Source organism: Sinohyriopsis cumingii, chromosome 7, assembly GCF_028554795.1.
Source record: "Sinohyriopsis cumingii isolate HCF-2022 chromosome 7, ASM2855479v2, whole genome shotgun sequence".
Taxonomy (NCBI): domain Eukaryota; kingdom Metazoa; phylum Mollusca; class Bivalvia; order Unionida; family Unionidae; genus Sinohyriopsis; species Sinohyriopsis cumingii.
In genome coordinates, this window is record NC_142967.1 from 133,316,980 (window position 1) to 133,332,948 (window position 15,969).

Genomic DNA, 15,969 nt, shown 5'->3' on the forward strand with positions numbered 1-15,969 from the left:
AAGACGATGTGTTTTTAACGACTACATCGTGTTAGTTCTTCGTTGGACAAATCCAGTACACATTGTACCATGCCTGATCTGTCTTGTACTTTTAGCTTAGGCGATGACACCTTTTGGCTGCAGCAGCAGCAACTGAGTCGACGGAGTGGAACTTTCTTTAAAGATAAATTTTGTTGTTGATCAGATTGGGAAACATTGTACTTAAATCAGGTTTGACTAGTATTATCAATAAAACAGGGCATGTGGAAGGAGAGACTGTCACAGATCGAGGTTTTCGCGAGTACCGGCATGCTCCAGTTGCATTACCTCTCATTCTTGATTGTATTATAATTTGGTAGGTTTCTGTGTTTGATTTTCATCATTAGGAACCCACCGTACAAGCGAGAGTAGATGACACCACCTAGAGATCCAGTTCTACTTGGTTTTAAGATGATTTTTTCAGCATTGATTTTTTGATCAGTTAGTTATGTCAATGCTTTATATTTTGAAAACATCATTTGTTTGATGAAGTTTGTGAATTATACCTTGTACTAATTGAAGCGCTGTTATAGTAAAGCATTGTAACATTTCGTTGAGACTGGCTAATACATGTGAACGCAATTAGTGCTCGAATCAGTTTGGTAGGAGGATGAAACTGAAAGGAAGTCATGTTGAATATTGCCACAAAGTAAAGTAGTGAGTGATGTGTTTATAATTGTGTTTAGAGAGACGACAATACATTTAAATTGGATCTCCTTCTTGGCAACAATCGTGAAATAAAATTCCTACGTAATCTCAAATGAAAGGGAGTGGTTGGTTTTAATGGACCAGTAAAAGTCCATGTGGCTATTGAACGACATCGTCATCAGCATAACTCAGCCACGTTGTTTCTAACCGCTTTGCCAACACCTAAAGATGAGATTACTCTTTTAAAACTTTTAAACAACACGACATAATGAGCTTTCAGACTGATGCTACAATGCGCTTTACTTTGTTGAATGAATTTTGTGTAATGCAAATAATACTCGCATTACGATGGTGTTCTTTTCGTGTTAACAAAAGCTTAATTTCCTTTTTTAGTAACATGTCATTGAAGACCAGAGTCAGACGGGATCCTTTCGTTTTGGTGACGAATTGCTTCTTCAAATAAAATGGATTCTCCTTGACTTTGTTACAGTAGTATGTAAGCCGATTGTCACCCTTTGTAACGGCACTGGATACGTTGTGGAGGATGATCGAACAAACATTATTTGTGTTCGATCAAACGTTTAACAGATTCGGTTACGCCTGAATCACTGGGTCCAACAACAAGTTTAATTTTCTTCATAGCACAACAAAATATATTCACAGTTAAATAAATAAAAACAACGTTCATGTTTTTCTTTCTTTCATCAATTACACACATCATTGGCACAGTCGGACACCTTTTGTTTCCAAGCAGCGAATCCATGACTATTCCAACCATGTGAATTCTCCTGTTGGTATTATTTGTGGTAGAAAGGTCTAAATTATGGATACTTTTATGAGCTGGTATCCACGATTGAAACATGCAACAGTTCGCTACTCACCCATGTTCCTGTCAATGCTAGTGTTTGATCATGATGACAAAGGTGGCATTGATAACACGTTTCAGCACACATTCGACGTAGAGGAAATACCAGTTTTCCGTGACAATGATGAGCTAAAACAGGATCATACAAGGTTCGTCGGTGAAATAACTTTCTATTTGATCCAAATTTCGTACTGGCAAATGTTTTCTACATTAATGTGTTCGTTCTAAATTTCAAGATAACCAGAGATGAGCTGAGATATTTACACACTTAAGTATACAAGGAACACATCGAGGTGTTCGATTTGTGCTCTTTGTCATTCGTCGCCTTCGTACAGAAAACGTGCAGCATTGGTTCGTCCTTCGAACAAGCTGTCAGGTAGATTCAAAGGTTCGATGTCCACCACATAAGTAATCGTCGACTGTGTGTCAGAATTCGTATAAGAACCATGCCCCTTCTCCCTCGGAAGAGAAATCGTGACTCACGGAAAGAATGGGTGGGGTTGATGGAAGTGTACAATATATATGGCACTTTGGGAAAACTTTGGATGAATGACGAAATGTCCGACATATTACAATGAGTTTTGCTGTATACGATTCCATTTGGTAGCCACGCTGAGTATTTATTTAATACTGAGGTTGTGGGTGGGGGTAATGGGAACTGTCTTTCCTGGCCGGGTGTTGAACCCGTGTCCCTTGGATTGTGTGACCCAATGTTGTGTCCTGTGCTGTCGCTTAAGTTCATTGTCATCATTCTACATCTATATAGAACTTCTTCTCCTTGTACATAGAGCTTTTTAATAAAATCTAATTGTGTTGATTGATTGTACATCTCCATGTGAAGTATTTGTGATAGAGGCTGATAATTTGTTCAGTTGAATAATTGAGAAGGGATTGTTCCATCATCATGACATGCCTTTTATTGTTGCTATGATGGTAAATATGGTGTAGAGTTACAGGCGAAATGAGGCTTAAATTCGTGATTTGACTGACCTAGGGTTAGAGTGGGAAAATAGTTCCCTGTGTTTGGTGTTTGAACTGTATTTATATTTTCACGGCGTGAAGTACTGGAAATATGTTACAGAAAGGTAATAAGGAGAAACCATACAGTTGTGAGGTTGCCATACAGTAGTGGAGTTGTGATGCAAATGTGTAGTGGTGATATTTGTGGTCGTACTTTGACTAGAGGAAAATTATTTATAGTCTGGGTGCGTTGGAATTTCCAGTATACAAGGGTTGGTGTCGAGAAGTCCTTGGAAATAAGGGAAAAACAAGTGCCTTCGGGCAGAATTAGCGCCAGGGTTGGATTCGCTCGCTAAGGAGACCCCGTTAGTTTTTACAATATCTAACAGATTAACATGCGCTAGTAAATAACTATAAAAAAAATACTTCTTTTTCTAAATCCGAAATTTCTCCAAAAGTTGCACTTGGCCCAAAAAGCCTGCATAGCATCCCATTTGGCTACCACGTTGTCATACGTGACACGTGTTAAACATATTGTTCAAGGATTCTAAATACAATAATATGTGTACAATTTAACATTAATGTGTGGAAATACATAATTGTTAAAAAAAACAAAGAATAATTTTAAAAATTACTTTGTCCTGAAAAATGAAAACACCCAGTTAATATCATTAAATTGGTAAGAAGAGTTTACTCGGGAATTTCGCACATTCCTTGCTGACGGAAACAACTGCTGTACCGGTGCAGTGAAAGAGTACCTCGACAAGCCGCTATACCGCGCACCTTTGATTATTATTATTATTATTATTATTATTATATATATATATATATATATATATATATATATATATATATATATATATATATATATATATATATATATATATATATATATATAGTAAACACTTCAGTAAAGATTAGAAAGACAGTAAATGTAATAAATATACGAGAAACGTGTTAAAATTATTTTCACATTCTGTTTTATCCATAATTAGATGTGGATAAATAAAGGGACATGTTTGACAATTATAAAAAATGAGTGATTTAAAGTAAGATGTATAAGCCAACACTCAGTAATAAGCGAATTAGAAACAATCAAATTAAGCTCCAAAATTATCTCTTCATTTTATAAGAAAGAGGGAATTAATTTGTCAAAGTTTATATATTTTCACTTCCATCTGAGTAGTGATGACAGTTTTGGAATATAATATATTAAAAGATGCACAAAATAAATATATTTCATCGGCAAAACCATATCAATATTAATTGCGTATATTCTTTGTAACCAAAACATTTGTCTTTAGATACAGTTGTATTGAGCAGTGGGTTCAATATATAACACTTTATATTAGGGCATCTTTTCTTACATACTTTGTCTCTGGCTCTTATAGCCAAAATTTATTTTAAAATAAGTTCTGCAATAGGTAATTCCGATCAGTAACACCCTGTCACGTGTCCCTCGTCACGAACTTCATGGTTTCATGTACATCTTCATGTTTCCGGCAAGTGGCCAAGCAGGGACACAACGTCGAAGCGTGGGGTGAAACATATAGGGTTCCTTGTCGTGAGGGCAGCTATCTTGATATAGTACCCGGTTGTCCTTGCAGACAACAAAAAATGGAGAGAACTCTCGCCCCTTCCAGGCATTAGGCCCATCTGGAGAATTTCTGCACGAACCAAAACGGACTCTGCACGGTACACAGTTGGATTCTCTGCATTGGTTAAATATGTATTCACCTACAGAAATAACAAAAGGGAATGAGGCTGGTGCAGTTAAGAACAAGAATGAATGGAAACTATATCAGAAAAAGGAACACGAGAAGCCCGGAAATACTCGAGAAAGAAGGGAAATGTGCACTTCTAAAACAACAAACCTAAACAAAAAATACAATCTATACTTTAAGTTACAAGTTGATGTGTAACAGTAATTGAAAGTAATGTCTGGCACTTTGGCCTCTAACGGGAGGATCCCATGTCAAATAGGGTTAAATATTTATAGCCTCCAGCGAGGAATTAACATCAGGCCGTCAAAAAGTGAAATGTATATCTGTAACAGTGTTACATTATGTGACGGTCTGCATTCGAACTGAAATATCGTATTACGTTTAACTTGTTTTTCCAAACTGTTTGCTAGACTTAGGCGGGAAATCCGAGTTTGTCTGCACTGGAAATACAATCGTAAAAAGTAGTTCATAGGTTTCTTTGTTTAGGCGGGAAATGTGTTATTGTCTGCACCCAAAATGAAATTATTATTTACCTATAACAAGAAATACAATGATAAAACTACACCCCATGGAATGACAAACATTCAGTCATTATTGATCATCCAGGGTAGAATGTAAAAGAAGATGGATAAATAAAAATATATTCCTTATACATTTCGTACGACAATTTATTTATGATCCCTATTATAAAGTTAAATCCATACCACCTCCACAGTGTCCCACCTTCTAAAAAATACCACTCCTTTCTTATTACTCTATACTCCCTTAACATTATTAGTGAATTGAACGAAGAAATAAAAGTAAGTCCCGTATTTTCTTTTGCTGTATAATATGACAAGGAGAAAGTAACATTAGGCCGCTAATTTTGTATAGGATTCTGGGGACAATGAGAATTAACATTAGACAACCACCCATCTTTTTTATATTCAGCCATAGCAAAGGTCTTGTTCAACATACCATAATATTCATTATTATTGATATAATAATAATAATAATAATAATAATAATAATAATAATTAGTAGTAGTAGTAGTATTTCATGGGGGGGGGGGTACATAGAGCGTGGTAGAAGACAGAAAGGTAGGGCTTAATTTATGCTATCATTTTGTGGCATTATACGACAAGGTGAAATGAACATTTGGTTACCCTTTTATGATTTTCTGATATAAAGATTGATCCTATTTTAGAAATGCTCATTGGCATACGTTTTTATTAATCAACATCTGAAAAACAATGTTATAGTTTTAAATATTGTCGACTGAACACAGGAAATAGTTAATTTTGCCAGGATAGGCAATACCAGCTTCTGAAAGTGTAATAAATTAATGATAAAAATAAGTAAAAAGGAATATAAACAATTATCGGGTCGTTTTTTTCTTTTCTCACCTCTCGCTTACTCTTGAAGCCTAAGAAGTGAAAATGACGAAATGGAGCTAGCGGTCCTGTGAGAGGTGCACTTCTGAGGTACGACTACTCTCCAACCCAAATCACACACATCAGCATGCAACAAAATAAATGGAATTAAACGTTCTGTTAACAACATCTATGATATACATAGTGTTTTTCAAATGGAAAGGCTTACCAGCAAGGAACGGCTGGGTAATTGTTTCTCTTTAAAAATCAAACCCTACGCAAATTATGAAACTGAACAGCGTAAGAATATGCAGCAAATAAACAAAGCACGATTGCATTGTAGATTGATTGGAAAATCTGAAAGATAAACTCATAGATTTTGACCAGCATCTTTTATCGACGATCTGAAGTTCTGGAAGTGAAATGAATCTGAAATAGAACCCTGATCCAGACAGCAAAGACAGACATCGCTGATATATAATTGGAATTTAAAATCGACAGTGCGCGGTTCTACGCATTCAGCGTAGCAGACTAAAAGGGGTCATAAAGCTCTAAGAAAACCAATATTTAAACAATTTAGGAAAGATGAAGACAATAAATATCTAGGTATTATTCAAGATGAGAGCATTAAACACGAAGAGAAGAAACGCAAAAGTGGACTAGAGTAAGGCAATATAAAGTGGCTTTGCAAGGCTAAAGAACGGCTTTAATTGTTAACAGACAAGAAGATAATACAAAGCAAATTACGACCGTGACAGGAAAACTCCGCATCCACTCTGGGTTCATGAATGTTGTTTGGAGAAATACAAAGGGATCCTTGTTACTTAGCAACTCAGTGGCAAAACTGTATGCACACATATAGTGCCTGACAAATTGTGGCATCGACTCAATAAAAGACGAGGAAAATACATCTATACAAACAAACAAACAAAAGGATTACCAATAGCAACGCAAGACCAGACACTCGTGGTCAACAAGGAAAAAAGAAATGCACAAAATCAAGACACATTATTACAGTACAATGTATCCAAGTGCGAAGATGAGACGGTTATGCTATTGATAAGCGAGCGACGAAAGCTAGCAACTAGCCCATGGGCGTCCGCACATAGGGACAAGGGGAAGCACTCACCTCCCCCCGTAATTTCATATCTAAACATGTTTTGGCTTAAATCCGTAAAACTTAATAGCTCTCGAAAATAATTCTGCGGGCGACCCTGAGCTAGACCATCAATACATAAATCGGCAAGATAAAATAGCAATGGCATTACACATGTAATTGTTTCCAAAATATTTGAGAATATGCTGCACCAAAAGGGTCATATAAAGGGTAAAAAGAACCCGTACCGTTAGATGGTCATAAAAAGGGTAAAAAGAACCCGTACCGTTAGAAGGTCATAAAAAGGGTAAAAAGAACCCGTACCGTTAGAAGGTCATAAAAAGGGTGAAAAGAACCCGTACCGTTAGAAGGTCATAAAAAGGGTAAAAAGAACCCGTACCGTTAGAAGGTCATAAAAAGGGTAAAAAGAACCCGTACCGTTAGAAGGTCATCCAGTTATAACTGCATTTTTTGGGTGGTTAATGCAACACTTAACTTTGCTGTTACAGTGATAAATTTAGCGTTGCGGAGTTTTTAAAACACTGGTGTCGTTGCAAAGGTACTAATAATAGACGGTATCCATATACTCTTGCAACGATTTTCAGTTACCGGTGTGACGGTATTTTTTGTTGTTGTGTTTTTATTGCAATGCTAATGTTAGCATTGCAACGATAAATTACTATTATAACGGTAACATTACCACTGCAACGGTAATGCATCAACTTTGCGTTGCGACAAAATATAAATTGCTGTTACAACGGTGACACTGTTGTTTCAATGATAAATTAAATAAACCGTTGCAACAACAAAAATCAATTTGCAGTACATAAAAATCGCTGATGTAGGTGAATATCGTTGCAACTTTATATGGATTCCACTGCAACGACACTGGTGGTAAAAAATAATGTTAGAAACGTTAAATTAAATACACCGTTATGTCAGAAAAATGTATCGATAATTTGATACCATCGTCACGATGCGTGTATGTCATTGGAACCATATTCGTATACCATTGCAACGAATTTCGTATACCGTTGCAACGATATTTGTATACCATTGGAACTGTATCGGTAGCTTTTACGCTTTGGATACACCATATAGATTTGACCCTTTCGTACAATTCAGAGACAGTTGAGACAACTTTGAATAAGCTAAAGCCAGATATACTATGCGCTCCAAGTTAGATACAAGCCTCTAATGTCATGTGAAACACGTTAATAATAATAATAATAATAATAATAATAACAGCGTGACGATGATATTTGTGATGACAATAACGATAATGATGAATCTTAAACTAAGGAATTAGAAACTTGTTTGTAGTATTTTGTTCCGAAGGAGTGCTTTCCCCGGAATCACAAATCGATACAGCTGTGCTCAGCCTTTTGCACAATCAATACACAATGTTAAATAATTTGTTCATCAAAGGGGTCGCATAGCCACATCCAAGAGCCTGGATAATTTTAAATATTCAGCACCAACAGTACTAAAGACAGCAGTAAAGTATGTAAACTTGATTCATTCTTTCCTGATTATATCACTGAGGAAACACCCACCCGCGATAAACTATTCCTTTGTACCGTCACTTACTTTCGCATACATTACGTTTTCATCAATGAAATAAATTATTAGTCACTGATACCCTAGTGCCCTCTGAGAAAGTACTAGGTAATTCAAAAGCAACCAAGTATAAAGTACTAGGTAATTCAAAAGCAACCAAGTATAAAGTACTAGGTAATTCAAAAACAACCAAGTATAAAGTACTAGGTAATTCAAAAGCAACCAAGTATAATTATGAATTGAACTTAATATTTTAATGAATGAAGTCGTGAAGCTTAAAAATCATCTATACACTGCATGAATCTAGGTATTATAATTATATACAGTTATACAATAATAATGAATAAATCAAGCAATAAATAACAGAACTATATCCTAACCATTGTTTAAAACTATTGTCAAAACACACAAGAAAGGCACGTGATGTAGTTCCCTTTTGGTGTTGTTAATAATAACTTCTAGTTTCTGCGCGATATACACAGGTTTGATAAAAAAAAGTATATAATTATTTGAATTTAATCATGTTATTCATGTTATATGCATTAAGTAAGTTGCAACCTTGAAGAAAGCGTTATTATTATTATTATTATTATTATTCGGATTTAAATTATGGATGACGTTGAAAATGTACCTCTGAAAATATAGAAAGAATCGAAATACATGCATATGTATGTAGATTAAATCGAAACCAAATGGAATAACGAAGGAACATCAGTAAATAAAGGTGGTAATAGTGGCCTATGTTTCCTGTAATAAAACTCAGATGCATTTACATATGAATATGAATAAGTGTTGTTTAAATCGTGTACAAATGTTTATGCTAAGCAACCAAATTCTCGAATCTCTCAAAATACAAAAGTCACTCAAGCAAGACTTTTACCTCAGTGACCTACTTTGTGCATGTATGAGTCGCCTGATGACTTTAGGAGAAATAGCGTCCGAGATATGGGTAATGTAACCAACGATGAAACAAATCAACAAACGGGCATCTGAGTCACTTCAGTTTTTTCTGCATTAACCATAAATCATAGACTGCAAAAACTGGGCAATAGTCTTTAAGACAAGACAAACAGGCGAGATATGTTAGTTTCGTAGGGCAAGGATCATAAGTAAAGAGAAATAACTCAATGAGATCCGTACCTAAATATGTGTCTTTTAAAAGTACCCTCCCTTGGGATAACTCATTAGGGGCCTTCTACGTGTGCAAGAGGCAGCTTTTATGCACAAATTTAATGTTGCATACGCCTGCCTAATATAACAATCCATAAAAAAAATAATACACGAGTGAGGTCAAAAAGGTCCCTATTTTGGGATAGGTATAATAAAGCCAAACATAAGAATATAATTCACATGACCTGACAAGTCAGTGGGAATTCATAGAATAGAGTTGATTCACCCCACCCACCCCCAATTTATACATGCTTTTATCATGTCCAAAGGCCATTTTTATTAACACGTGGTGCTCACAGTGCAAGCACAAGCCCTTTCCCCATGGTCATAATTTTGCAAAAAAACTGTGTACTTAAAACCTTGATGCAGTTCAAAATAGTTGTCATCCAGGCAGTTTTTGAGATATTCTACTTGCCTTGAACCAACGTGACTACAGTTAAAAGTGGCTAGCTCTGCTTCCTAGCCGACTATTGGTATTTCACTGGCTACATAATGTGTAGTGAATGTATGAGGTAAACATGCCTTACATCGATTTCAAGAACAGAACAAGCTGGAAAGACCAAATTTACAAATACATCCATATCTTCAATTATTACACAATAATAGCTCAAAAAATCACACCTTATCCTTAAATCAAGAATTTACCATGGGCCAAATTACGTAACTGTCCCCTGCAGATATTATGAATTTCGGAGAGAGTGGCTGGTGCAAAGTGAAGTTGTTCACATTTGGAACATGCACAGTGGAGATAATGTTGTTGTGCCTCAATGTTACTTTCAGGTACTATGGCTGAAATTTCTTTGGATATTGTAATTGTGGAAATTGTCCATGATCTAAGCACACAGCTAACTAAATTGACTGCTCCCTTGTGCGAAAAATCAGCCTGAATTAGTCTAAAATGCACTATCTTTGGCAGTCATTAAAATAGAGGTGTTAAAATAGGGAAACGAATTTTGTCGGATTAGGCAATACCAGCTTCTAGAAGTGCATTGAATGAATTACCACATATATAAAACGTAAAAGAGTTATCGGCTCTTTTGTTTCTTTTCTTAATTTTTTTTGTATACAATTTATCTCTAAAGTCCTGGGAGTGAAAATGACCAAGCGGAGCTAGCAGTTTTTTGTGTTTGGAAAGTGCACATCTGAAGTAAGGCCAAGCTGTATTTCTCATATTACACACATCAATCATACAGCAAAAAAGAAGGGAATTAAAAGTTCTCAATACCTAAATATACAAGGTCTTTTCTCAAATAACCAGTATAACCTGTGAGGAAAACCGGGAAAACAAAATTTTTCTTTAAAACTTTAACCGAAACTGTAGAGCGCTACCTATGTGACAACAGCAAGAATGTACAAATAGAAACATCCTTTGGACTATTTATTTATCTTTAGACCAATTAAGCAAAGAGCACACCAGCAAGCCAGTTTCCTAAAATAAACAATATTATTATAATGATCCTGGTGATTTACATCGTTGTCACAAAATATTTCTCGCATAACCAAATAAGAAGAGTTAACGTACCTCTAATAAAAGCGCTTTTTTCTTGCAAAATGGCGTCAGATTCGAAAGAAGTTTTACCCGTAATTTTACTCTAAGCTCACGAAAACAGGGTAGCGCAGCAAAGGCAATAATGTAGAAGCTATTTGTTTTATGTCTGAGCGGCTCTGATTTTTTCGAACGCTTTGACAGACTGTTGCTATTGTCCGACACATAAAACACTTCGAAGTATTCCGCATTCCCGTGACATAGGATGATGAGATTGATTGGGGTAGATGGCGATCTGGAATCCTGTAGATTTATATTTTAGGACACCTGGGTTTTGGTTATACTTTGTTTTTACTGCTATATAAATAATGAATGCTTGAACAACAGCCATTGATTTTATATCTTATATAGATCATAATTCGCTAACAGGCCAATTGCTTATGTTTAACTCAAAATGAAATTGACTGAATCTAAACTAAATAATGTATACATACATGGCTCTTTCGGTTCAAAGCGGGTGTCGCACTGGACCAATTCTGGCTGAAGGCACTTCTCAGACGCACGGTCGAATAGGTTGGGGAATGGACATTCGTTCACACGAGGATACGGGGACGTATGGTTAGTGTCCGTGCAGTCGAAGTACTGAGCACAGTGAGCTTCGCTGGCAATAGTGACCGTGGACCCCGGGTAGCAGCTGTTATCCTCCTTTAATCTCAAACTCTTTAGCATCTTTCTTTTAGTACCTGCGAGAAAGTTGGTATTTGATAGAGACAGGTGACATGCAAGTAGATGATGCAGGGCATTGACCACTGAATGTTTCCTTCCGAGTGTGGAAGGGTGGGCTTGACGTTTATCTCTAAAATGTAAATATTTTGATTGTCCTGTTTAAGACAGGCATGTGCAATCTACTACCCGCGAGCCGAATCCGACCCGCGACCTGGTTTCGTCACCTTATTTGTATCACAGGTTGTGACTTTAAAAATCACTTATCCTGCAAGAGCCGTAGAGAATATTGCACATGACTGTTTTAAAGGATAGAAGTAACTGGGATTTTTAAAGCGAAATAATAATAATATGTACAAAGAGAGAGAACAAATGCAAAGACGTTTTGTTCTTGGCGTGGGAGAGGCTATAATGTTTGTTTTAGAACTTCTGAGAACAAAAAATGATGTATTTTGAAGCCATACAAAACCCCTTTTTTCTTTGAATCAGGCAAAAGATGAGAACGCACAGAGCTAGAACTTGTTAATTATATCTTGAAGTTTATAACTTTTCATTGCAGTATGTGTATACCAAATGCGAAATGCAGGACACAGGAATGAACACTTTAGACTCCTTCTTCATAAAAATATTTATCGGCGAAAATGTTATATTGTAATTGGTGAAAGCTAAGATTTTGTAGCATCGACTATTTTCAAATGAAATTCAATACATAAATTAAAAAATAATTGATCAAAACGACTCCGGTAAAGCGGCGTCATTTCGATTTTACAGTCGAGTTTTTTCTTCTATTTCTTATTTACAGTTGTGGTTTTCCATTTAATGCATCAAAAGTGAAAGAAAGAAAACTGTGGGAAAGCATTCTTCATATTGTCAAGTGAAAGAAAGACAACTGTGGAAACCATTCTTCATATTGTCAGCCTTCACACAGTTGAATGATCAGATTCCAAGCTGGAAACTCGTCATTTTTGTTTTTACCAACCTAATTTCTCTCTCTTACGGATAAGATTTCAGAAAACAGCGCCCATACTAATAATACATTTTCCTTAGACATAAATGTTAACGTTTGAGAAAATAAAACAAATGTGTCCTCTTAATCGAAATTAACGAAAACATTCGAATAAATCAGAATGGGGTGTTTCGCTATATTCTTTTCTGATAACTGTCCCGAAAAGTTAAAAACAAGATAAATTGCGCATTAATATTGCAGCAGATGTCTCTCTCCCCCTTTTAGACTGGCAATCTGCTCAGTCAATAATTAGTGGTCCGAGTCCTGTACCACAAATACTATTATACAAACAGTCAACACTTCCATAGCAATTACTTTCTTGCCAAGTCCCTGTTTGCTTGGTGAAAGTTTATTTTTTTGTTAGATATACAAGATGACTTTCCTATTCAAAACGTCAAAACACAGAGCAGCAATTAGATAATATTATTTCAGGACGAGGCATTATCACGCTTGAAAAGACCAGTATCACTCAATCGCCCTCCGCAAGGAGTAGTCGTGTCACACTTGATGTGCAACATCTACTTTTTGATTCTTAAATAATTAATTTCTACAGGTCTTCGGTCAATATATATCTTTAAATTCATAAATGATGAGTGATATCTGACTAATCACTGTTTAAAATTTTCGAGGAAAACCAACCGCTTAAGAGCAATTAATCACTTTGAAATGTGAATACGCCCTTTTAAAAGGTCACATTCAACATAAACAGGTATGACAAGGCTACATGCCGTTATTTGGTAGATCACTAGTGTACCAAAGGTATTTCACGTCTGAAAAACTGCTTAAAGTCGAAAGAGTGAGAATTACTGTAATAACATTCACGACGACCTTATAATTAATAGGAACGGTTCAAGATAAACTGGAAATTATATGAATTTATAACCTTAACATCCAAAACCGCTTTCACCTCCAGTACGGAGTGAACAAAGTTTGGCATGGGATTTAAAGCCGTTAAAAATACGAAGTCACATTAATAACAATCAGTGGAATTAGATTTTATAGCCCTGGTAAACTCGCGCTTTAGCCATTTCTGGTAGTATACAACGCATTTTTTTATAGCTGTGTTCAGCGTACAGTTAAACATCGTAGGGAAAAAAAACTAAGCGTTACTACTGCAATTGTGTTTTAGATTGAAAGAATGTATAATGTACCCAACTTTCACCTGCATTAATTGAAAATAATACATAAAAGTTTATCTCCCACTGAAAATATTTAGGTGATTACTCTTGTTTTATCACTTTCACCTATCCATTTTGTAATATTATATGTAAACTTATCAGATGACCAAACTAACAATGTTAAGTATATTAATCTAGCTGTTAGTTAGAGAAAGCGGAACCACGTGATTCGTAGAGCCTACGTAGTTCAATAGTAAAAGTAAACACGTGTCAAGTTCCAGAGAAAATGTTTTGCATGCACATGTATATTTCGTTCGCAAATATTAAACAGGCTGCCCTAGCCGTAGTTGCATACTGGATAGCGCTGTGTTTATTTCATTGTGTGGGAACCTGTTAAACAAACAGTTTAAAAGTCACTGGCAGAAAGAAGCCCGCTTATACTTACGTGTGATTTCTTTTTACTTTTAGGGGATTATTAAGCAGAATCTCTCTATCTCTTTCTCTCTCATATTACAAATTACTATAATTAAATATTATATTTTGTGAAACACCTAAATAGTGTCAACATTCTTTGCTCTGTAATCTCTTGCAATACACGTATGTGATCACGTTTTAGTGGGGGAGTATGTGAATATTAAAAACACATCGTGTACAACTTAAAAAGAGTAATGTGTTACAGGTTAAGTTCCACGCGCTGTAGTCCGATAAATCCCACTCGCCAGTATGTGTTGATACTGATGATACTGATGGACGATATGTGGGTATGATGTCATCTGTTCATTAAATGTGCAATTTTTCAACATGCAAATCATTCCGGAACAAAAGTGCGTTCACTCGTACACTTTAGACACATACGGCCAATTGGTAGCAGCCATATCTAGCGCGAAATTCAAAATGGCCACATGCCAGATGTTTGTGCTATTCCACGTGGATTTACAAGCCACTAATCACGGATATGCTCCGCAAATATAATGTACATGTCACAAAAAGAACCCTTCAGCCGGCGGAAGCTCCACAACACGAGCAATACTAGTAAGCGTATAAAATGTACACCGATGTGTGCAGTCAAAATTGTCAGCAGATAATTGCAGCTTTTAATGAATAGGTGATATTAGCCCCTAACCCGAAAATCAATATCATCACGGGCGAATGAATGATTTATCGGCCTACACACGCTGTAATTGATGTCCACGTTTACATAATTATACTGCTGTGACTTTTACCTGGGGCAATACAACTTAATCCATCACACTACAAGCCAGAATGTGGGCAATCGACGACAGCCACGATGTCATGTCCGTGACGGACAAAGCGAGAAATGGATTAAGGTCGACCGTGAGAACGTGAATTTTCCATAAAACCCGATGCGCGGACTGTATCTATTTATAGCCAACCAATCAAATGGCTGAATTCTTCATTAATGTACGAGTCTGTCGCTCACAATAGAACATATAGTCATCGATGCTCAGTAAAGGCTGAGTAAAATCCGTTCAAAAATTAAACAGAACGTTTGAGTCTAAAGACTCTTTTGCGAAACTTCTCTGTTGACCTAGAAAAGGTAATAGCGTCCATGCGGCTGAAGCTTTCTTATCGACTCGTATCAAGTATTGAGTGAAAACCTAACTCTTATTTAACCAAACAGCCAATCAGAACCCAATAAGATGTAACTATCCTCGACGACAGGTATGTTTGGAATGACACTTATGAAATTTGCTTTTGATACGTTAAGTCAAACAGAATCCAGAGCAGTCAATTAATAAACACACGTGATGCTCATAATCCGTCTTATCTTGATTGTACAAGCACATAAAAGGTCTTATTTAAAATGTAATTAGACAAAAATCCTCTGAGGTAACAACAAGCCGAGCCGGTCAGATGGTGGGATAGCCGGTCAATATGGAGAAGAAAAAAAAAACATCACTCATCATCAAGCTCATCAGAAGTGTGAATCTGTCAGTTTTTGGAGCACGTTTTAAGCGAAGCCAGAAATAAATGCGACAAGAACCGAGCACAAAATTGAACTACCATAACTGGACTTCGAAGAAGCCCATCACAAATAATTACAAACTAATGATTCAAACAAATTTTAGAATGGTTGGGTGAGTGCCGTGTAAACAGACAGAAAGCGAAATGGATACACAGACGGCTGGGTGCATAAAAAATACTTACATGTATCAAATCTGGAACCCCGATGAACGCAAGTATTTGTGACAGGATCGAACACAGTATCACCGTTACTAGGT

General features: G+C 36.2%; 1 protein-coding gene across 1 annotated transcript; it reads right to left on the reverse strand.

Annotated features, from left to right (window-relative positions):
• Window positions 1-3,454: 3,454 nt before the first annotated feature.
• LOC149796156 (uncharacterized) lies at window positions 3,455-14,968 on the reverse strand. Its single transcript, XM_089966094.1, has 3 exons — window positions 14,950-14,968; window positions 11,374-11,622; window positions 3,455-4,228 (listed from the first exon to the last, which is right to left on the reverse strand). Exons 2-3 carry the CDS (start codon window positions 11,606-11,608, stop codon window positions 3,963-3,965), a joined length of 501 nt encoding a protein of 166 aa, XP_089822220.1. The 5' UTR covers window positions 11,609-11,622; window positions 14,950-14,968; the 3' UTR covers window positions 3,455-3,962.
• Window positions 14,969-15,969: the final 1,001 nt, after the last annotated feature.

Coding starts and splice junctions, on each gene's coding strand:
- LOC149796156 (XM_089966094.1), bottom strand. CDS start 11,608: ATGCTAAAGAGTTTGAGATTAAAGGAGGATAACAGCTGCTACCCGGGG. Junction 4,229..11,373: donor CTTTGAACCGAAAGAGCCAT/GTATGTATACAT, acceptor TTATTTCTGTAG/GTGAATACATATTTAACCAA.